General features: G+C 39.8%; 1 protein-coding gene across 1 annotated transcript in view; it reads right to left on the bottom strand.

Moving 5' to 3' along the window:
• The window catches only part of LOC107729844 (plexin-A4), a 199,529-nt gene that overhangs the window by 38,976 nt on the left and 135,234 nt on the right, over nt 1-25,319 (bottom strand). Inside the window, exons 5-11 of the mRNA XM_016540558.1 lie at nt 18,569-18,692; nt 13,286-13,439; nt 10,643-10,742; nt 9,311-9,425; nt 3,520-3,720; nt 2,996-3,092; nt 955-1,145 (exon numbers count right to left, since the gene is read on the bottom strand). Coding sequence (XP_016396044.1) covers nt 955-1,145; nt 2,996-3,092; nt 3,520-3,720; nt 9,311-9,425; nt 10,643-10,742; nt 13,286-13,439; nt 18,569-18,692 — 982 coding nt within the window. The remainder of the gene's footprint in view (nt 1-954; nt 1,146-2,995; nt 3,093-3,519; nt 3,721-9,310; nt 9,426-10,642; nt 10,743-13,285; nt 13,440-18,568; nt 18,693-25,319) is intronic.

Genomic DNA, 25,319 nt, shown 5'->3' with positions numbered 1-25,319 from the left:
TGTGCAGCTTGTTCAGGATAGGCATGCTTTTACTTTTCTAATAGATTTTTACACATGCGATTTTCAAATATATTCAGATGCGTACAAAGATTTTGAGCAGTGATCTCATTGGCTTACTACGGCTTATCTACTTCATTCCATACTTTCATTCCAGTACTTTTTTATAATTTTTCTGTGAATGAGCTGTTTCTCGTGCCAACAAGTTTCTGAGTTTGATTAACAAGCTTCAGACACAACTACTGTTCGTCATTCAGAGCCTGTGGCACTCAAACAGGTAGCGTTCCCTTTCCGCTATATATTTATCAATCAATTTGATGGGGCGCTACAGATGGAGGTGGTGGTGCAGAGGCTTCAATGTTCTTCCTCGTCTCCATCCTTCCACTTTCTTGCTATTCTTCTTCCCTCAGTATATCTCTTTCAGCAATACACCCATCTGTTCCTCCTTTGCTTTTTTCAGTTTATATCAACTGTTCATCTTCACAATGATGGTTAACCATAAAACATGCATATGTCAGTGAGTACAACTGAGCATTTCTGTCACTTCTATTTATGTTTACCAGAGTCCTATTGTACATGCGGAACATAATATTATACTGAGAATGACAAAAACCCAGAAATTTAAGATTTAACTGATAGTATAAGCTTAACTCTAAATAAAAAAATTGTATCAGCAATTATAGTTCACCTTTGAGAATCTTTTCACCTCTAAACAGTCGTAAATGTACAAGCCCGGCCCTGGGAAAGACCCCCAATGTCATGGGTAGTGACCTATATATACTGTATACAGTGAGACCACATTGAAAAGCTTCGATACAAAAAAAAAAAGATTTAAAATTAGATTAAAAAACATTAAATCAGAAAACTGAAAAATAGAAGTGTTTCCACTAGTGATCTCAGACTTTTGGACTCTGTGCTACGGTCTATTTTTGTGTGTGGACTGGTGCACAGTTTTACCTTTGTGATTCTGGGGTGCGTGCACTTGCTATTGATGCCATTGTGCTCGAGCCACATGCTCTGCGGGTGAGGACAGTGCTGTTTCAGAGAGCAACGGTTCTCTCCCTTACACCACACACAGCCGAACAGAGGGTCTGCCTTCAGACAGAGTCCACAGCTCTCCCGCCGTGCGTCACACTTGTATAGGTGCACTGGGGATACAGGGAGGGCAAAGGGCAAGTTAAGTTGGGAAACCCATTGGGCATCAATCAAAGCAAAATGAATACTGATGTAATTTGCAGCAATGGCTTGAAGTACTATAGAATATAGAATAGAAATCATATAATCCCTATTCACTTGCTTCCTCTCGGCTGTGAAGATAACTGCTCATCTCCTCCTCTCCCTGGTACAACAATATTATGTTTCATCTCCATGGCAACCAAAAAGGCATTTTTAATGGAAAGTATGTTCATTTACTGTACATGTACTCAATACTTGGTAGGGGCTCCTTTTGCTTTAATTACTGCCTCAATTCGGCGTGGCATGGAGGTGATCAGTTTGTGGCACTGCTGAATAAATTCTAATTTATTGAGATGCACCTGTAGATGCTTGTATGATCCGTCCATCAACTGCTGCCCCCTGAGGGTTTCCCCCTTAGCGGGAGACGAGGGAGAAATCTCACACACTTTACTTCCCCTCTTAAATTAGCCTAACCTTCCCACAGACACACACACAGCGCTTTAATAACACACACAAATTCGAACTGTTCATTGATTTGGATTAAAGCAATGGCATGTCCAAATCCCATTTTATATCAACGAAAATGTTCTTCTTGTCTTGACATTGAGCATACATGTTTAAAAATCTTTGAAGGCTCAAACTGCCTCTGCAATTAGTCTGAATATTCCTTTAATGGCCAGAGCATCTTTTTAAGTGCAAAAAATAATTTTCTTAATCAGTATTTTTTGTCTTGTTTTCCAGTTAAACTATCTAAACATCCACTTGATGAAAATCACTTGAGAAGCAAAATTGCTTGAGAAGCAAAAAACATATTAAGATGTGATACCATGGATTAAGTTTATTTTTCTTACCCCACTGGAAAATAGTTTTAAGCAAAAATCTGACCAAAAAATATTATATAATTAAATAATACTACATATATTGTTTACATAAATTATAATATTACAATAATAATTACAGAATAATTGCAGATGTTCTGGACTCTTTAATTGGCCAATGAATCCGCTTTAATTTGCCAAGGACTGTCCAAGAGGCCACCTGACTGACAGGTAAAGCAACCAATCACAGTTAGTTTTGTTTAGCTTCATGTTTAGAGGTGTGAAAATGTAAAGCTGAGATAACAGATTGGCGTGCAACAAATAAATAATTCATTCAAGAATGTTGTCTTCAGTGGTCAAGAATCTATGCCGTGAACTTCACATATGTTTGAAAATCTAGCGTTCAATTCAACCAATCAGATGAAGACTTTGAAACTCCCAAAGTATTTCCCATTTTGTGTGATTTATGCAGCAGACATTCAGCCAACAGTCCATGGGTGTGATGTCTGAGACTGAGACTAGGGTGAAAATTATTCAAGGTTTCATACTCGATTTCAGCTTGTACTGGGTTGAGTTTAATTAATTACATTTAGTTGTCATTATTATATCTCTCTTCCTCTCTGTAGAAAGTGTTTGTTGGCCAAACAACAGCTGACTCTGACTATAGGTCTCTGACTGGCTGTCTAACAGGTGGGTACACACACAGGTCAATTTTAAAGACTATGGTAGATCTAATTGCTACAAAATGTCTCTGACCTTCTATGTGGTGCAAAAATATACACACAGGAAGAAGATGAGAGGTATGAACATGAGATATTGTGATATATTTAGTTAAACAGAAGGTCAAAAAAGACAGAAATAAAGAGATGAGGAAGAAGTTAAGCAAAAACAGGGGCTATCATCAGTCAACTCCACCAGGTTGTCAGGGGATGGATGCTGCAAGTCTGTTGCTATGGAGACTTAATCCAGGGGTACTAGCAGGGCTGCCGGATCAGAGGCCTCACCTTTGTTTTGGGCCGGGTTGTCAATGCTGAAGTCTCCGTTCCAGATGACCGTCAGATCCACAGGGAGGCTACTCATCTCCATCCCATCATACAAGTACTGTAGCCATGGGAACAGAGTCAGACAGAGAGAGAGAGAGAGAGAGAGAGAGACACACATTTACTAGCTGTGTTCTGCTAGAAGAGTGTTTTTATCATTCCTGGCAGGTTCATCCTTGGGTAAGTCATCACAGCACACAGTGGAGAGGACTCCAAAATCCCTACACTGCTGATGCTAGGAGAACAAGCAAACATGCACTAAATATTCAGGACAGAATGCACTTGTGACTAAAATAACTGCTCTCACACAACTGCTCTCTCCAAACAACCGCTCGCTTTTATCACGTCTACGACTTTTTGTGTTGCTTAAAATTCTGGGCCTTGTTTCTGAGAGTACCCTTGTGTCCACAGACAAATTCGCTGATACGTTTACTGAACACACTCAATCACACGCGCACACACACACACACACACACACACAGTCTTACCGATGTGTTCTGGCACTGTACACTGGAGCTGTTGAAGCGGAGGGCGGGAACTCTCTGTTCCACTCCTTGTATGGTGAGTAAACACTCGTACCCACGCTGGCCCGACTGTGGCTGGGGCAGGTTCTTGGCCCGAAGGGTGATGGGTTTCACTATGTTTACTGGAACCAGGATACGATCCGCTGGAAGCAGCTGAGGACATTCCTGCAGGAAAACGAACAACAAACTGAAAGGTCAAAAACAAACCAAAAATAAGATGAACCAAAAACTATCTCTTGACACAAGTCTCTCAGACAACTCTCTCAGAGTGTTTCCTTCAGGTTAGGCCTTAGTTGAGACCAACAAACCTCAAAATGGGCATGGGCCTGTTCTTAGCATCAAAATCCATCTTGACAGCTCCTAGATTGAAAGGACGGGCCGATAACGATGGTCTGAAGCTCAATGGCTGAATTGCTTTGGGGCAGAGTTTAAAAAAAGCCATTATAGATAATTTGAGAAGCTATCTACAAAAAGAATAAAAGTGAGTACTGTTAATTCAAGCAGACAAAGAGAATTTTACAGAGAGAAAGAGGATAAAGAACTTTACAGTGTGTTTTTTTCTCCATGTCCCTGACTACAATCTATAAGACTGCTATAACGTTGTCTTTTGGATACTACGAAATAAACCAATGAGGTGGCGCAGAGTGGTATTTATGCAGTGCAGGGCGATCAAAGTGCTCAGGCGGCTATTGTAATATGAATACAAACTGCGGTGCTATCGGGACCAAAGCGGCTACGGAATGCAGATTGAATACTGAGTGTGAATTTAAAGATGTGCTGCAGTCGGGTAATATTTTGTATAGGCATGAGGTTGAGCCATAAACCCCTTTTCATTTTAACTTTCATACCGGATATTTACAGTACAGGAGACACTTAGTGTTATAGTTCAAAACACATGAACGCACACCATCGCAAGCACACCAATGCTGGTAAGCATAAACACTTATCTTAACATGCCAAATAAACAAATACACCACCCACATGCATAATTACAGCTTTAAATAAAACAGCATAGACAGTAAAACACACACTCCACTCACACTCCGACCCTCATATCTCCACCCATACAGGCTCCAGATATTAAAGTCATCAGTAAATGCCGGGCGTAAAACGCAGGCTAATTCCGCTGAGGGCAGCCCTACACTGACCTGACTTTCAGCCAACATTCAAGTCGCTAAATCCCCATTTAGAGCCCCCTCACCTTCATAATAGCTACCCAGCCCCGTGGTCTACAAGGGCCTCTCTAAGTCCTTCCCCAGACCACCCTCCAAGGATTTATCTCCCTATTACCCTGATATAATGTGAACATGTTTATTGGCAGTGGTCTTAGTCATAAATAAGGCACGGCAAGGGAAAACCGCCCTCTAAAACACCAATATCTCTGTCCATTCACGTCCAAGTCTCTCTGGCATGCGCTTTCTTTTTTGAGGAAGGTGTCTGGCCGGCCCCCCCCCCCCACGCCTCTTATTGACGGATGAGCAGGGCTCCGCTGGCAGGTTTATGTGGTGGGAGATTGACTCCAAGCATAACAACAGTATAATTGAAGGCTGGGAGGCTCTAATATGGAGTCTTCAGAGACACTGAAGACTAGGGCCAGGTTATTAAGTCTTTACAAGAAGGCAGAGAAGAAAGGACAGAGATAGACACAATGCGAGAGAGAAAGTGGGACGGGAACAAACAGTCTATTACTCATTTCGAAACCTATGGCAGTTCCCATTTCAGCTTCAATAAAGATTTCGCATAAGAATGTCACGAAAAACTTTGAAGGACACAATGGCGGACACATCACCCTGTCAGCATCAAACTAGATCTTGTGGTCTTGCTGCTTTAAATATAATTGAAGCAGATCAAAAAATTGGCCACACTTCCTGTCTTGAGGCTCAGAAAGAGAGCCAGTGTCCGTTAAGTCCAGGAAGAGAATGATTCCTGTAGCCTCAAGCCAGTTACAGCTGAAGAGTCTTACTGGAAGAGACGTTAATAAAAAATGCAGGGACGGTAATTCAACATGCATTCATGAGACAAATGACTCCACACTGCGGTTTCCGTCCTTGTCCGTGACGCGTGTCAAATCCGACAAGACATGCCCGAGGTGAAACATTTGAGGTGGGAAAACAAAGCAGGGTTTGATTAAAAAAAAGGGAAATTATTATTAAGAATAGGCATTTTACAGATAAAAGAGGCTCTTGAGAGTGTGTTTACAGTCTTGGTCTGAGCAAGAGAGGCCCGAGGGTGAGCTGAAGCATAATGATGTGTTTGTCAAAGGGACGTGGAGTGAGGCAGACAGCAATTGGTCTCCTGATTGCTTACTACGGGGGGGGGACTGCATTCAATTCACTGCAGCTGAATCTCCAATATCTCGAAACAGGACTGATATAATTAGAACAGAAAGAGATACTGTAGGTGGGGGAAAATAATGAAGTTCAGTGCATGCGCTTCTGTTAGAGATGCGCCGAGACAAAGATAGTCATTGAGTGCGAGCAGGGAGGAAGACGCCCTGGCACAGAGAACAGAGGATAGCGAGCTGGCACGGAGTGATAAATCCATAATTAGAGCTGTTTGAGTATGTATGCATAATGGCAGCGTTCAGTCGGGTAGAAGATGAAACGCCTAATTCTCTCCACAGCTCTTGCGGTGTTAGCTGGATGATTACCGAGGCTTCCCTGCACTCCTTGCGCTTTAGTGTGCCTCCCAACCGCCACGGGCAAAAACCCTCCCCTCCCATTCCTTGCCACATTTTACTTCCTGCGGCATCACACGTGCTCTTATCTTCTCTCACCTCTGACACTTCCCCTCCTTTTCATCTGTTTGTTTTCACTCTCGCTCCCCTCCCGAGCTGATCTTTTCTTCTTGTCCTCCACCTTGATCTAAATGATTTTTACCTCAAAGTTTCTCCCTGAGGGCCATAGGCCATCTCACAGTTCTGAACTCAGACCCAAATCCTCCTACTCACAATCTGCAGCTCAACTGCGCAAAGCTGCCAATTTTGCCTGTCAATTAACATCTTAATAAGATGGTAGAGAGTTCACTGGATCGATCAGTTCCTGTTTCCCACAACTCTCTCCTTTTCTTTCTTTTTCTCATCTACCTCCATATTGTTCCAAAATTGAGTGAGCTGCCTTGCTTCCTACTGTCTACATAGGCAGCTGAATTCTAAGGCAGCTTGTAACAGTCATGGAACCTTAAGTGACTGATTTGGAATGCTTTACATGGGTGGCAAGTCATATGTGTCACACAAATAGTTCTTCTCACAACAAGCACATTGAAGACTCCTCTCACAATTGATTTCACTGCATGCAGTGTGAAAAGAAGTGGTATTGTAAGAAGCAATAATATTTTGGGTATTTTGCGTAAAAAAGTCAGTTTAAATCATTAAAAAAGTTTTTTCCGCCTCATACTTCAGTAAAATTTAAATTGTACTTATTTTTACTTTAATGTTGTTGTTTTCTCTCTCTATCTCTGTTTTTTTTTCCAAAACAAAATTCAATGTGTTTGATCATAACCCTTCAGATCAAAAGGTTTATAAGTTCATATAAATTGGTCTAGTGTTAAGATTTTGACTGTTAGTGTATCTATTATTCAAAATCACACCACAATTTCACATTACCCGTCGGTAATGCTATAAACAGGCACTTAGCAATTCCTAAATGGATGTAAAAAGCCAAGCCATAACAGAAGTTGTTTGCTAAAATGCAGTGGATGCTTGGGTCAGACCGGTGTGCGTTTAGTCATGCAGCAGTACGCCAGTGGCCAAGAGTGAGACATAGGGGACCAACACGGTCAGCAACTGACAGGATTCAGCACTATCCTTTGTATACACACTCAATCAAAACCTGTACAGGAGAGTTAGATTAGCTGTGCTATGATGGAAAAACTATTTTTACTAAAAATCCCTGGACTGAACAAACAAAACCAATCATTACTCCATAATTCCATATTAATTCCAATTCTGAAACAATTTCAGGGAAATATGACAAGACTTACTAGGCTTACATTAACCATTAGTTAATCCACTGACAAAGCTTACCTCAAAGCATCTGACATACTTTACCCCACAGCTACTATTTTGGAAAAAATGCTTCATTTAATAATTCTTGACTAATCCATAGGCAAAACAAATGTGCATGGTTTTGTACAATGGCAATTTATCAAAAAACATGACACATTTCTAGACCTGGAAAAGTTTGCCATCACAACACTTTTTACTTGCCATATAGAAAATTCATTAAAAATGCTAATCACTTTTCTCACATGCATCTCTCTGAATATATACACACCTTATGCCAAATTTCCCTACTTTATATAACAGGATAACACTAATACAGTACATCCTTTTCACTAGATACTCTATTTTATGATGCAAAACTGGAAAATCTGATCAAAATATGTTAAACTTACAGAGAGGCAAATGATGTGACTTAGAATATTAGAATTTATTACGAATGTATTTATTTAAGACCAGTCATATATTTAAATGTGAGAGACTGTGAATGGCATACACACTGTTGTTAAATCTTGCCAGAGACGACATTCTGATGCTGTAGCACGTTTTGTTTGTGAATGTGGACTGTTCTCCTGTGCTCATGGGTGCTTACTGAAACAAGCTCTGACTACAGGGGGGCTTCTCACTTCCAAAAACCATTGAAAGACAAGTCTGGATTATTCAGATCACTCTCAGCAATCCCTTAATTGGTATAAAACACAGAAATTCATCTGTGGAAGGTCAATGCAAAAGGTCATCTCATTTCTCCATGCAAAGTTGACTCGTCAGCATCTGCTCGGAGGATTTGCACAGTAAACATCGCTAGTCATTAATTCTAAGCCACCCGGAGTTTGGAAGGGGATCTGAAACCTCCAGTATGAGGGGTTAATGAAATCCAAATTAAACTCATTAACCGGACAAAACACCTGCCTTTAAACAACAATCAAACAAAATCACCCAGTGGAAATGTCATTAAAATGTGCTAATATTCAGTCGCTGCTTTGTGTGCAAGTCGCTCGACACACAATAGGGAATCCTAATATTAAACTGGTCAATATTGACAGCGTGTCCATTTGATAACTGGAACGCCAAATGCTGGCAGCCTGAGAAACACACTGTTGAAAGATTTTAATGAATGCTAAATGATGAGGCTACACATTTGTGTGGCTAAAACACATAGCCTCGGGGGGAAGGTGTCCTCATAATTCATTACGCATTTCAAAGCTAAGCACACACGCATGATGTACATAATCGTATCTTCATGGTAGCTGCCGATTTCTCTTCAGTTGCATGATGCAAATGAAATAAACACATTGTGATCCGCACCATGTAGACCCTCAGGGAGGGATTAAAGGGTGTTTCAGTGATACAAACTCAACGGCAACCCTCCTTGGCATCTCAGAGAGTGAGCTAGGAAAGGGTTTGGCTCTGGCAAAGAGCACAGAGCCCCAACAGCAGCTTTTAATTTATCTGATGGGCCTGCGGTGGCCTCGAGGCATGCAAGTAGTGCCAATATTATTGATAATTTACATGGAATAAGATGTTGGTGGGAATCCAGACAGAATTTTTAAAAAGATTTAATGAGAATTAAGTTGAATTCAAAGCCATCAGACGTGTATGAAGCGGCTCAATGTGACGGGGTGATGCTGGGTAACTTCTCACAATCAGGACGTGACCTGAACCGTACCCCTGCACCAATCAAATCAATTAAGTTCAATTGAGAATGATGAGGGCCAATTACAAAACCCGATGTGTGACCAATCACAAGTAACTCACCTCTGGCTGTTTGACACGACCCTCCTGGAAAGAGCAGCTGCTCGGATCATGGGTGCACGTGTGACGATATTTGCACCAGTGGCACTGGTATGGGCTTCCAACACAGGATAGACACCTGGGACAGGGAATGGGTGTGGATTAATGCAGTCAGTTTGAGTGTTTGTGAAAATAGATAGAATGTTACACGACTTCACTATGTCATTGTAAATACAAAAGATACTTACGACTTGTGTACACTGCAGTTGTAGAAGACAAAACTAGTGTTGGCGAAAGCTAGTCCCGTCTCCTTTGATTTGAGGTAGAGCTGGACAATCTGATGGTCACCTAAGAGGCAGGGGGGAAACATTAAGAGTGTTGAAACAGTTGCTAGTGTGCTGCTCACAGAAGTATCAGTTTAAAGCCCAATGAGCTGCCTACAGAAACCACAGGTTGTTCCAAAAGGTGGGTGACAATAAACTGCAACAAGGTCACAAGGTTTACTCAATTTTTGTCTCAAAGACTGTTTAAATTATTTTCCAAGGCAGTTAACTCATTTTATGATGAATGGGAGAAAGTGCAGCGAGCACTATGGCAGAATATGTCCTGTCTTGTAAATAAAATAGCCAATTACCAATTGATAAAGTCATTGCAACACTCCAGCAGCTTAGAAGCTCCAGTTCCCATAGAAACAGTCCTGAGATGCGCACTTGGTACTGTACATGCGCATTGACTGGACCAACCTGATATATACTTTTTTTTATTTCTTGAGCAAAACATGTCAGATTTTGTTGCTGATTTGACATATTTAAATGTGAGTTTGGCAAGCAGTTTTTGAGATTTTGGTATTTCCCCATTCACTGACTTTCCTTGAAAGGGTTTCAAGGTGTTAGTACTTAGAGTTTCATGCTGTTATCATACCAAACACACTCTACCAAACTGTATATAGCAAATTGGCAGTTGCCTTTTATACATCAATGACACCAAGCTAAGTGTCTTAATAGCAAGCAGGTTATATAGTGCGTGGATTAAGGTGACCGCTCTCCTCTGCCAAAAATGATCCAAAACCCTTCCCATAAATACATTGTTAAAGAAGAGGAGGAGAGAGACAGAGAGCGAGAGAAAGAAACCTGTACGAGTAAATGGAAATGTGGCACAAAAGTGCCCATCTTCAGCGTGTTTATGTCTGAGCTAATGAAGAACCTCATGTTTAATTCAACATGCCGGACACGATAACTCCCCTCTCAAAGGAAGATCATAATTTTTCACCGTCTTTTCCTGTCTCTCTTTTTCTCACATACTTTTCTGAATGTTACACGACTTCACTATGTCATTGTAAATACAAAAGATACTTACGACTTGTGTACACTGCAGTTGTAGAAGACAAAACTAGTGTTGGCGAAAGCTAGTCCCGTCTCCTTTGATTTGAGGTAGAGCTGGACAATCTGATGGTCACCTAAGAGGCAGGGGGGAAACATTAAGAGTGTTGAAACAGTTGCTAGTGTGCTGCTCACAGAAGTATCAGTTTAAAGCCCAATGAGCTGCCTACAGAAACCACAGGTTGTTCCAAAAGGTGGGTGACAATAAACTGCAACAAGGTCACAAGGTTTACTCAATTTTTGTCTCAAAGACTGTTTACATTATTTTCCAAGGCAGTTAACTCATTTTATGATGAATGGGAGAAAGTGCAGCGAGCACTATGGCAGAATATGTCCTGTCTTGTAAATAAAATAGCCAATTACCAATTGATAAAGTCATTGCAACACTCCAGCAGCTTAGAAGCTCCAGTTCCCATAGAAACAGTCCTGAGATGCGCACTTGGTACTGTACATGCGCATTGACTGGACCAACCTGATATATACTTTTTTTTATTTCTTGAGCAAAACATGTCAGATTTTGTTGCTGATTTGACATATTTAAATGTGAGTTTGGCAAGCAGTTTTTGAGATTTTGGTATTTCCCCATTCACTGACTTTCCTTGAAAGGGTTTCAAGGTGTTAGTACTTAGAGTTTCATGCTGTTATCATACCAAACACACTCTACCAAACTGTATATAGCAAATTGGCAGTTGCCTTTTATACATCAATGACACCAAGCTAAGTGTCTTAATAGCAAGCAGGTTATATAGTGCGTGGATTAAGGTGACCGCTCTCCTCTGCCAAAAATGATCCAAAACCCTTCCCATAAATACATTGTTAAAGAAGAGGAGGAGAGAGACAGAGAGCGAGAGAAAGAAACCTGTACGAGTAAATGGAAATGTGGCACAAAAGTGCCCATCTTCAGCGTGTTTATGTCTGAGCTAATGAAGAACCTCATGTTTAATTCAACATGCCGGACATGATAACTCCCCTCTCAAAGGAAGATCATAATTTTTCACCCTGTCTTTTCCTGTCTCTCTTTTTCTCACATACTTTTCTTCAACCACTTGTTCTCCTAACACACTCTGCTTCCCTGTCATGCGGGGTTTCTTCAACAAAGATCGAATCATTCATCAATCACTGTAAAGTGTGCCTGACAATGAATCTGTCCCAATTAGTTCACCTAAATTTTACCTTGATGGCTGGTATCTCGTGTGTGTATGTGTGTGCGTGTGCGAGCAAGCCTCCTGCCACCCGCTGCAGCGTGTGTCTGCCTTTAATGAGTCACTCAGGACACACACCGTTACCATGACACTAAGAAATGGAAGGAAAGTGAGGAATAAGGGAGAGCGAGCAAATAAATGACCTATAACTACATGGGTATGTATATGTGTGCATACAGAATCCATTAAAAGCACATCTTGATCCACTTCAACATTTTTTATGATGAATCCCACTATTTGGGGTTAAACACACTGTATGTGTATGAGAGTGATGGTGTATGTATCCAGTAATGTCTGAGTGTATAAGTGAGTGTGCACCCTAAGGTGTGTAATAGTGTACTTATCCAGTGGCATAGGGGTGTGTGTTTGCACTGCTGCATTTTAGAGCTCCAGGCCCTTGCAAATTGGGCCGACCTGTAATTTCATGGTGGCCTGACTAGCCTCACATCTCCAAAGAGACTTGCATGCATCATTATTCACACACATCACACCCCTGCGCACCACTCTTTCTACCTCACATCCAGTCTGCTGTGCCACTTACTAAGGTAATTTGCGGGTGTTTCTAAACCAGACGCTATGAAAGAACATTGTTGCTTCTTTTCCACCATGTTTTGTTTTACAATCTTTTTTTCCCCCTCTTTTCTACATGCAGAGGAGTATTCCCCCGCTTCTGCTGTAGTGCGCATCTTCATTATCTTTACGTTGAGACGTTTTCATATTATGAAAAATTACCAGCCTCTAGACAGCTGCCCAGATGTGCGCTCGGGGTAACCAAGCACGTCATAGAGAAAACAGAGGTGTAAGAACGGCATCAATGAGAGTACGGAAGAGGACAGCGAAATGTTCTCTCTTGAAAAATCTTTTCTCTCTCTTATCTGCTGGAGTGAATGCTGTCAAAACCATTTTCAGCCGAGCAGATGGAGTGAAGAGTGTCATCAGTTCAGGAGATCCAATCCAATCCCTTTACTTGAAAAATCTCTCAAACCCCAGTGCCAATGGAGCCTCAGAATGAAAGGCTGAAATGGAGAGAGTCAGACGAGCACGCAGGAGACAGAATGCCAAAACTGCCTCCCTCTTGACGACCTTTATTCACTCAATTACAAAACATGTCCTGCGGCAAAAGTCAACAGCTGCAGGCAAGATAATGAGCATGTAAACTTCCATCTCTGCTCAGGTGTTTATGCCTACCACACTCTCTTCTATTTCTTAGACTGTCTTCCCTCCTTCTCTCTGATTTAAATCCAGCTTCTCTGGAGGCTGGAGTAGATCTCTCGATCCAGCATCTCATATTATAAAGCTGTCATATTCTCACTTTTAGTCTCAGTCTGGTTCATATTGCCTTAACAAATGCCAATATTCAGTCAGTTCGCCTAATTTCCCCTTGTATTTGATTGGTTAGTGACAGCACATCTTTGCACCTTGGTCTATGACGATGCGTGGGACTTCCTTCTCCGCAGGAGAGCTGCAGGTAATGCGGTTCCCCTCGACTAGACCATCCATCTCCGCCAGGTCCTCAAAGGTGCAGTTGACCCCTGCAGAAAGTTCTGGCACGTTATGTGCCTGCAGAACTAGCTGTCAAGGAAAACGAAAAGACACGTTGAAGTTATTCAGGGGAGAAAATAGAAGGCAATAACGGACAGGATAAACTTTGGTGTGTGTCACAAACTGACACACCATCTTTGTGCACAGAATAAACTCATTTTTGCTGCCGCTGCCCCTAAAACTGCTGTAACGTGGATATTTTCTTATGTCTGTGATTTGAAATGCTCTTGAGAGAGAAGGACGTCTGCAGACTCCACACATGGGAAATCTCAATCCAGCTGCAGACATCAAGACATCCCAGAAAACACACGCAGTCGTTCCATAAATATCCCAGCTGACACGTGGCCAACCACACAGCGAAATCAGGCCATTGAACCAGTGGCCACATATCTCCTAAATTTCCTGGAGGAAAATGTCCAGAGACATCAACACACTTCAGTCAGCCATCAGTCAGCATGTACTGACTCTAATGTGTTTCACTGAACACAAGTGGGTGGGAAATTGAGAGAGAGAAGGAGAGAATGAGAAAGAGAGAGGGCTATGGGGTGAGAGTTTTCATTCTCTTTTTTCTTTATGACTCCCATCTGGAGAGCCGCTGCTTGCTCTCTCTCTCTCTCCGTGTGTCCTCTCCATCTCTGTTACCCACAATGCCCTCTGGCTCCCAGCCTTCGAATGAATTTCAAGCCCTGCTCTGAAGCACATGTGTTGCCTGACACCAGAGTCAGATGAAGTGAGAAACAGAAGGGGAAGATGGCAAAGAGAATAATGAGAAAGAGCAACTGTCATGAGACTGAAAGAAATGCCCCCTTTACACCTGCCATTACATTGGCATTGTTTATTATCCACATACAACTTATGCATTTAGTATATAATACAGACGTTGCACCACCAGTAGTCATTATCATCTTTCAGTTTCAATTTTTATTGTCAGTAAAACATGAATGCAGTAAAATATACTTTTAAATACACAATCATTTATATTAATACTTTTTGTGACTTCGAAATGACAAGAACTTTTGTTTTATTTTGCTCTCATAATGACACAACAGACATTGCAGTTTTGTGATCTGATCTCTCAATATAATGAACAGCAACTCATTCCACCACACTTCTTTTATAATCTTTTATTTTTCTCCCCAATGCTCACATCTCTCTCCATGTCCATTCTGTTTAAGATACTATTTTCTCCAATTCTAAACCTTCTTAATATCCTCTACCCTGGGTAGGTTTCTAAAGCAGGGAAACACAATCTGAATAGTATATGAAACGCAAGTTAAAGTCAAAGAGAGCACAAAAATAAGGAGATCGCAGGAAGAAAGAATAATGAAGTCGTATATAGTAAAAAAGACAACAAATATGCCCCGTTTAAAATGCCCACAGTGGCTCTCCCTGTCAGTTTGACTCTGTTGGGTGTCCATTTGGGAAAGCATGCAGTAATGCTCTATGAGGGCATCATGGGAAGTGAAGTGGATGAAATCGGAATATCCACACTAATAGGAAGCCGCAGCCTTGCATAGAGTGGCCCTGCACCCAGCATAACATCTGTGATACGGCCTGAAACACCCTTTACTCAACAGAACGGCTGACCGGGGCTGTTTTTAGATTGCAGTTTAATGAAAAGGCAGGGACATGTAGCAGACACTTTTTTTCCCATCTCGTCCCCCTCTCTCGCTGTTTTCCGCTTTCCCATTAAAGTTCAGGATGCACCGGTGGATGGTGGCGCCACTCTGGGATTTAATTTATTTTTCCTTTTAGAGAGGGATGCAGAGAGAATTTCTTCAATTACATTTCAAGCAGCGGTGAACAAACCCTCGCTGGCCACGATAAATATGAAAATCATCCCGCTCGGAGGGGGACCCAACAAACAAACAAACATAAAAAGGCCTCTTGCAGCAGTGGGTACAACACGAGGAATATGGTGTCTTTGATTACCTCCTGCCTGAACAGAAGAATGCATCAAGACGGCAGACTCTCACGGACTTCAGATGCTGATGCGGATTTCTAATTACGCTTCAGGATTTGCGAGTGGGGGGAAACAGAGATGTCGATGTACCCCCAGAGACCCCGAGAGCTATGAGACTCTACCTATTGTAACCTTTGTTGTACTTTAAAATCACATGGATAAAATCTATCTACATATAAATGAATTCTGAGAGCACCTATAGTGTCAAATCCAGTCATGATTGATGTTTTCCGTAAACAACTAGTTTAGAAGTGTAATCCTTCTTCAGAATAATGCTAAAGCTGTGCTATGCTCTGCTTATCAGAGCCTCTGTAAAGAAACTTCTTTGGTAAATGCACTTAGTAATTCGAACAATATTCGAGCAAATTCCTCTTAAGATGGGCTTTACTGTGGTTTGCTGCTGGGAGGAGGTCCGGGAAGGCTTATGGATTAAATGTGAAATAACATGAAAATATGAAATAGTCAAAAAATGTTTTCTTTTAGAAGAGAAACTTACTTCAATCCCTATATTCTCCCTGCAGACTGAACAAAGGAGCTTTGTGCTTATCTCCTCAAACAAATATTTAATAATGAAAAAGGTCAAGAAACAGCATGAATGCCTATAGTGCATTTCTGTGCACAGTTTGCAATTTATTGCATTGCAGATGTGTTGTTTTCCTTTCAGTAATTTCAGTTTAAAGGAAAAGGTCAATCTCTCTCTGACGCTGTCTTTGTAAATTGCTTACCATTCTTTTCATAACAAACATACACATACATTTATAAAAAATACTGTTAAAACAGTAACATTGTGCACAATTTAAAATAACTTTTCTATTTTAATATTGCAAAGCTTAATTTTCAGCAGCCATTACTCTAGTCTTGTTGACATGATGCTTCATAAATCATTCTAATATGCCGATTTGCTCAAGAAACATGTCTTATCAATATCATCAATGTAGAAAACTGTTGTGTTGCTTAATATTTGTTGTGGAAACCTTGCTAATTTTTTTTCAGGATTCTTCCATAAATGGAACGATGGAACACTATGGAACCTTTTAATAAAAGTAAAAATAAATCTTAAAAAAGTAATATTATTATTATTTACATCATATTATATTACATCAAACCAACTCATTAGGGCTGTCAAAAAAAAAAAGCGAATTTCGAATATTTGTCGAATAAAAAAAAATAAATCCACATTCGAATGCAAAAGCGTTGCATTCGAATTTAAGGTCTGCGTCAGCCGTCAGGCAGCCTTATCAGTGGCGCACGAGATGCGATGACAATGTATGTGTCATTGATTGCATTTGAATGCTTTTGTTAGCCTATCCAGTTGAACCCACTAGATGCGGCGCAGCTACGTTGTTCATATATATATTGCGGAAAACGAGAGCATCAGTGTGGAGAAGATGTTGTTTACGTCAAAACTGAAACCAAGCCGTTCACACAGAACGCATATTTATCACATTTTCTAGAGGGACATCTATCAGCGTTGCACTCGCATCTCGCAGAGAGCGGCATGTTTAGAAAGCTATGTAAAATTAATGCAAGTTCAACTTTTAAAAAAACGTGTCTAAAGACGTTATGGCAGTTTTTCCCCATCCCACTGTATCTCATGTTTTTAAATGAAGAAAGTAGCCTACTCTTTGTGATTGGTTTTCGGTCCTTTGTATTAAACTATACATACATGCATGGTGCTGTTTTTTTTCTTCTAATTGTTTAAGCAACTTTATTAATTATATATGGTTTATAAACATTATTATTATCTACTGAATCTGCTTTGACTGGTTTCCGATACAGTCAACACGAATGCTCTGACTGAAAGTAATACAGTACTTACATATGGAGAAACACTGCTGTGTAAATGATTTAGTGTTATCTAAACATATCTAGGTCCTGGTTAAACATCATTCCATGGAGTTTATTAGCTCTTTTACAGCTTAGTATTGAGGTTTTGATTTTGGGCCCAGAATACAGATCCTGAATCAGCTGAAAGGCCAGCTTCTCTAGTGGAGACGTTAATCTGATATAAAGGCTCAGAGGAGGTGCTGGATTACATGAGGATAAAGTCTGAAACCATGGCCTGCTTTGATGGATTTTACACACACACACACACACACACACACACACACACTCAACAAGCGAGTGGTAGAGTCAGCACTTAGCTGGGATCAGCCAACAAAAAACACCAACAGAAAAAAGTAACCATCCTGACAAGGGATATGGGCACATTGTGATTGGCATGAGGAAACAGAGTTGATATGACTGTGTTTACTGTACATGCACAACAATATTATGATATTAATCAGAATTTGGTCACATTCAGGTTATCATGAAAACGCATTAACCTAATTACATTACCAAATTAAGCCAATTTTCTGGTTTCCAGAAATCTGAATGATATATATATTCTTATATTAATCTGAACTTTGAGTTATGTAAGTATCTTATTCACAAACCCATAACATTTATGCAGATCTGTGCGTGTCCAAACAGCTAATTTTGGGTGATATTTGGTACAGATAGTTGCAAAATACTGAGCTTCAAAGAAAAATTTATGGAGCAAGGAGGAGATTCACATTAAAAGAAATATCATTTATAGGAGTCTTTTGTCCTACATTTTGCAGTTAATCAAGCTCTTGTATGTTATTGTTAAAGACATGAATGAATAAAGTTAATTTGTTAAATTGTCCAAAATCACTAAAAATATAGCATAATAAATGGAAAGAGCAAACGTCTCCAGTATTTTTAAAGAGAATAGCAGCTGTGGAGCATGTAAACTTCTTTTTCTGAATAGTGGCTTAACCGGAATGTGTATTTTAATCAGAAAATGACACGCTAGATATCATGAAGTATACCACCCAGAAACACCACTGATCAGCTTTGTGTCATGTCTGTGACTCGATCCAAACGCCACTGAAATAACATGGCATGTGTGGTACGGTCAGGCTGCATGACGTGTCTTCATAAACCCATCAGCGTAACAGGCAGATCCATAAAGGCTGAACTTAAGACCATGATCACATTAATGATGGAGCCTGAAGAGAAATGGGCTCCATAACTGAATTAGTAAAGGCTAATGTCAATATGTCCAGTGTTTGGCTTTATCCTCAGAAACACTTAAAGGGGTTCTGTAATTCCTCAGTATTCCTTAAGGATATTTTATGGTGTGATTACACAGACGGAACTGAGGTGAGAATTGAACATTAGTGCTCACCATGACATTGTATTGAGACACGGAGATGTTGTTGGGGTGAACGCTGAGTCTCACACACTGCTTTATGTCCGAGGCAAAACGACGAGGCTCGGATGACCGTTCGCACTTCTCCTTCCTAGTGCACCTGGAAAACAAAGACGAAAAGAAATATGTGAGCACCTGAGAAAGGGAGAAAGACAGCATGTAAAAGGAAGACAATGTGTTTGATAGGATGGGGGGAAAATAGAAACAGCTGCACAAATGTGTTCAACCATCTTCCATCTGTGACCAGCACAGCATGAAGGAAATAGAACACAAGCTTGGTTACTAGTCCAAACCCATGCATTATATTTCAGTTTCATATTTCAGGATAGAGGGAGGTGGGACAGAGAGAGAGAGAGAAAGAGAAAGATTGTGGTGACTCTATCCTGTTTCTGCTCTCTCTGCGGTGCTAAAACAACAGCGACTCTATTTGTGGAAGCAGAGCAGGCCCAAAGGGCTGAGGGACAAGCCAGCTTTGTGTTCTACCCTTAATGAAGCGTATTCATGGCTCCCGGGTTCTGCAGGTGGGGAAAATCAGAGCTCAGAGACCCTCCCTTTAGACCCAAACACCCTCCACTCTGATCCGTTCACAACACTGGGTCACAGAACCGATGAGGAGACCACCCTAACACTGCAACATCTAATCCAGACACATCAGATTACAGGTCCAAGGTCAAGCACGTTTAAGACTATTTTACACTAGTGACTTTTAGTTCTGACCGCTTGACTTGCAGAGTTACAAACTGGTGCTAAAGAACCCAGACACCAATACAGTGCACTGTTTTCCAGGACCCTGTGACAGTTAATTAATATATTATGTAATGATCTGCATTAAAAAGATTAATTAATTATTTATTTAGACACTACTTCTAATCCTTTATAAGATATAAAGACATATGAAATTCAGAGTCTTACATTTAAACATTTCTAGGATTTTACATGACCACACTACCAATAACTATAAAGATAATGATATTAGCGTCCACACCAGCGAACGATATCGTCTGTTTATTCTAAGCGCACATGCGTCTGACGCTTTAAATTCTTGAGCTCGTTACAGCAGGATGGATTCTGATTGGCTGTCAGTGTTTTATTGTTCATCAGCTGGAAAAAAAATCATTTTGAAAGTGATCACAACGATATCGTTCCTCTGTATTGTTATCGTTATAGTTGTGGTGTGAACTAAGCTATTCTTTAATATTGAGAACGATTTTTAGAACAATATCTTTATCGTTATCTTTATAGTTATCGTGCTTGGTGTGAACTGGCCTTTACACTTAAACATTTCAAAGTTTTACTTGCTTGGATAGTACAGCACTGGCTAAAATAGTCTGCTCTCACTGGGTTATTTAGCCTGTCATTCCCCGGACTAATCCAGATTGGCTTTATTCAAATCTGTGAAGCAATTAACTACGAATCAGCACAGAGTCCTTACGAGAGGGAGAGAAGTTTATAACGAATGACAGTTGTGACAGGGTTTTCTTCCACTGCAGAAAAGAAGGGGGGAGAGAGAGGTAGGACAGTGAATGAATTGAAAAGTTAAGAAGCCTAACGTGGAGAACTCTGAGAACAGAATGGGAATAATCTGCTGGTTAATGAAAGAGGAAGCGAAAGAGATTTAAATGGAAACAATCATCCTCTTTCTCTGTGCTTCTGTGCTAAGCAGGTCTAAGATGCGTTTAATCAATGGCCTCCTTTGTAGCTCCAATCACACAGCCTGAATCCCTTTTCTGCAGCTGATTTAATAAGCATGCTGTGTACTACGTGTTCAAATACACACACACACTTACGCTAGGTGGAAGCTATGGGTGGTGAAACATTGAACTCTAAAACGAGAGAGAGTGTGTAGCATTCTCAGAGCGCTGTGGGAGAGACAAACTGTCTTGTGCAAGTCTCTGGATGATTTGGTGGGGCTGTGCATCCCGCAGTTAGATGCACTTGTCAAAGGCCTTTAATAAAACATCACACCTAACAAGTCCCTCTCAGTCTGCACCCATTACGTAAGACTACAGGAAATTATGTAGGCAGTGAAGCCTGTTTAAAGCCTGTTTCTCTCCAATAGGGGGCGTATGAGGGTTGTCATGAGGGTTGTCTGTTTATAATTTCGAGATTACATTACTTTGACATGTTGTGGCTGAAACAAGTCAGTGCTGCTTGTAAGAACAGGAATATTTCTTATTTAAAAGGGTTATAAAGGAGATGCCTGCTTGTGGCCTGAGAGCACTGTAAAAACATTTATGAGTCTTCATTTATGAGCTTGTTTAAAAGGCCCGGAGACAAATATCTGCAGGATGAATAGCAGTATGTTGGTGTATCTCATTCCTTTAATAAATTAAAAATTTATTGGATACATTTTTTAGTATAATATTTATTTAATTGTCAAATCGGTTCCCAATGGATAAATTCAAATCCTACCTACTTTTTTTTCCCCCTGAAATTTCTTTGCATTTGGAAATATTACAAACAATATTATAAATATAAAATGATAATAAATGTCATCTAAAATTTTATACATATGAAATTACAATATACTGTTCATTTTATATTAACATTAATACATTGAATTTTATAATTCACTTCTAAAAGTTAATTATATTATATTATATTATATTATATTATATTATATTAATTTCCAGTTTCAAGACTTTTCTGGTGTGTATGTGTGTCTACTTCATTAATATTTCTACATGTGTGTATGTGCATTAATGTGTGTATGAGTTTATTAAAGCCATCTCAGCCCTCTGCAAATGCGTTTCCATCTGATGAATTGGTGATCTCTTTGATAAGTGCACTTGCACTTGTAAATGGGGAGTCATCTCAATTATCACCAGTAAAGTATGGAGTGCCACAAGGATCTGTTCTAGGCCCTCTGCTATTTTCAATATGTTGCCCCTTGGTAATATTATTAGAAAATACGGGATTAGTTTCCACTGTTATGCTGATGATACTCAACTATATATCTCTCAACAAGACCAGATGAAACTTCAAAATTTTCTAAGCTAACAGAGTGTGTTAAAAATGTAAAAGATTGGATGACCAATAATTTTCTCCTATTAAATTCGGATAAAAACAGTACACTGAATCTCTTGGATTACAATTTGCAACTAGACAGATGTACTGTTACTTCCTAAAAACCATAAAAACTATGACAAAATTTATGCCGCGTCTTCGTTAACAAGACGAGGCGAGACTATAATGTTATTTGAGGACTACCGGACATTCAAAATACATCCTATAGGCTACTGTCTTGTCCTTCAAAATGTGCGTCCCTGTCATTGGATTGCAATCGGATAAGGGGCGTTTGCATATCTAGTATCAGTATGGCAGCCGCAGTGGATGGATAGGCTAACAAAACGCAAACTAGTGATCTGAAACAATGGCCTCAGCACCCGAAGAGGTAGGGATAAGGTCACCAGACGTCCCGTTTTTCCCGGGAGTAACAATTCATTGTCGATTAACTTAAAGTTAGTGAAGGCGGGATAGGCGGAATAGCGCTGATGGAAGTGCTCTCTGTCGCGCACGCTCCACTTCTTCAGTTCTCGTATACAGGCACGATCAGATCTCAGTGCTCAAATACACACACAGCAGTCCAAATGTCTATCGTGTATAGTATCTCGGGTAAATACAGTCGGTTATGGATTAAGTGAACGTAAACAGGTGGGTGAAAACTGAACGTGTCAGTATTACATGAATGCCTTTCGTCTTAAAGGGACAGCGTTCCTAATTAAGTACCTATCCGTGTCAAAAGATGAAAATAAAGCTGAATCAACTTAAAAAAACAAGGCAACCAGCTGCAAAGATTTTTTGAGTTGACTGAACTTCATTCCCATGTAGTTGTGGCTACTCGTTTTTTAAAGTTCGCTCAACTCCCTTATTCACCTTCACTGAACTTTCAAAAATGATTTGGCACAACTTCAACCACCGAAGTTGAGTAAACTCAAAAATGCTTTGCAGCTGGTTGCTTTATTTTTTTAAATTAACTCAACTTTTTATTTTTTACAGTGTAAGGATGGCCTCCTGGCATCTCGCCTGCCCTCTCTCTTCCTGTTCCCCTCGTGACCCTGCGTTCACTCTGCTCTCTGCCACACTGACCTAAATACCATTGCATCATCCATGCTAGCAGATGAGAAAATAAACAAATAAATAACTACACGCATCAATAAATGAATAAAAACATGTAATTAGTGCATTCAAATTTATTTTACTTGCCAGCTTTGTGTTTTGATCGGGGGAAAGACTTGTAAAGAGTTTGCAATGCCACCCTTCACATCAAACCCACAGATAGAGAGAGAGAGACAGACTGCAGATGTCTTCAGAAGAAAGCAGCTAACAGAGTCAGCCAGAAGCAGCTAAATTAATAAGTTCTGTTAAAATAATAAATCCCTCAAGGAGTTTTATTCAACAGAGTTTCACTTGCTGTGCAACTAAAACTGTTAATTTACCGTGCGAATGAGTTCGGGCTCATACTGCAAAATAGCACCAACCTCGCTTTGCCAAGACTAATTTATAATAAACATGAGGAAGTACAATTCTCATGTGTGACTGATGACAGTGGCCTAGTGGAGTTTAAAGTGTTTGAGCTCCCAAGGTCTGACCAGTAGCGTGAAGCAAAGACAGCTCAAATGGGACAAAAACTGGAGAAGAACTAGCTACAGAAGCACGTTTCTTAAGAAAGAGACTGTCTATGATTAGAAAAGCAAACTAACACAGTAATTTTATGTTTTATGAAGTACAGAGTATGTATATGCAAATGCAATGAATGAGATAATCCAGAAGATAATCCTAATAAAAAAAATCTCAAAAATAGAGCACACTGCATGGAATTCTGTATCCCATGATGCAACATGCTTCATTTTCAATGTGAAAAATGAACAGAAAAATAATTTCAGCAACAATTTTGACCTTTTTCTTTCATTCATGTCTTTACATTAAAAAAAAAAACTAAACTAAATTGTACTAAATTACTTCAAGAAAGAGAGAGCAAGAGGAAGAGAAGCAAGAAAGGAAGAAAGAGAAATGTATGTCATCTCAGTTGATTTCAACATGGTTTGTCATTGGCACGTGGCTAAGCTAACACAATACTCTAAATAAGCATAAAATACATACTTTTTAGTATTAAATAGAAGCTGAGTTATAATTGGCATTTCTCTCATCTTGCCAAACGCCTTGGTTTTTCTTTCACTAAGCTTGTTGCAGTGCATTCTGTGATTGCACTGCAACAAATTCAAATTGAATTTGGCCAAAATTACTGTAGATATCGAAGGAAGCAGCGTAATTAAGATCCTACATTTTACAATAACCTTCGAATTGGAAGTATTTTAAAATGCTACCACAGTAGTCATAGTTTTGATAGCAGAGGAAAAACCTTTTACAGTGAAACGCCTGCCGTTCTACTCCATGCCGTGCCGTTCTACTCCAAACATCTAATTGAAATTCCATTATGCGTAAAATAAAACGCAAAGCCACAGTACTGTATTACTACTGAGTTCAGCTGCTAGCAGACAGACTTTTGAACTTTAGCTAGTTCACTCTCTACATATTGTACAGTAACATATTAATATTTCTTAAGGATGAGTCAATGCATATTTGAATATGCACTTAAATACACATTCATCCCAATGGTTATCAAGCCTGCCTTTGGGATGGTTTCCCAATGGATAAGAGTAGTGGTCGACCGATATATCGCCAAGGCCGATATATCGGCTGATATTTGGCATTTTTCAAATATCGGCATCGGCCGATAAGTTTTTCTGTTTGGCCTATGCGTTCGTGGCGAGACTTTTATTTTGACGGCACTGAGAACGGCAGCACCTGAACACACAGTGCTCACATTCTCCCTCTTGTTCGCCGTCGTCTTTAACAGTTCTGTCTAATACGGATAGAAGTCGGTCTAATAATCCGATAGAACTGTTAAACAAAGGAATTAAAATGTATACAAAAAAGTATTATAACGATTGCTTTTATATTGTTAGTAATAGAAAGGCAAACAATATAATACTTTCTCGTTTGCCGTCAGCATTCAGCAAATACAAAAACCCTACGGACAGAAGTCTGTCTAATAATCAGATAGAACTGTTAAACAAAGGAATTAAAATGTATACAAAAAAGTATTATAACGATTGCTTTTATATTGTTAGTAATAGAAAGGCAAACAATATAATACTTTCTCGTTTGCCGTCAGCATTCAGCAAATAAGCATTTATGTAATTTAAACAAATCTTTGAATGACTAATGAACATCAAATTTTAAAAACCTTGCAAACTTAGTCGAATCCAGCTGTGAGATCTTATGAAGTGTGCATTTGTATCCTGCACGATCGCGTGCTCTCTGCATGATGGTTGGTTAGTGTGAATTGAATACGGACAGGAGGAGAGTTCAGCTTCATTGAGACGCGCGATCGACAAACTTTAAACTCATGATTTTAAATTATGCTGCGCTTGATGCTTTTGCCCAATGTCATATTCATGTCATTTTCACTGTGTGCTGTATGTAAAATGACGGTTACCTTTGGCTTTATTTGAAAAAAATATGATTCCCAATGCACACAAACTTCCCAGAATACTGAGTGCCCTGTGGGTTACAGTGTTTCCTTCCTTTTTAATTATGTTTTTATTAAATATTTGTTTATTTGTGAAAAATACTTTGTCATTTAAAGTATAAGTTTATTTTACACGTTTATTTTTTAATCCATTTTTAAATGATTTCAAATTTCTTAAATATTAAATAAAAT

The sequence above is a fragment of the Sinocyclocheilus rhinocerous genome, unplaced genomic scaffold (assembly GCF_001515625.1).
Source record: "Sinocyclocheilus rhinocerous isolate Xijiao unplaced genomic scaffold, SAMN03320098_v1.1 scaffold848, whole genome shotgun sequence".
NCBI lineage: Eukaryota > Metazoa > Chordata > Actinopteri > Cypriniformes > Cyprinidae > Sinocyclocheilus > Sinocyclocheilus rhinocerous.
This window is presented reverse-complemented; position numbering and strand designations above follow the sequence as displayed.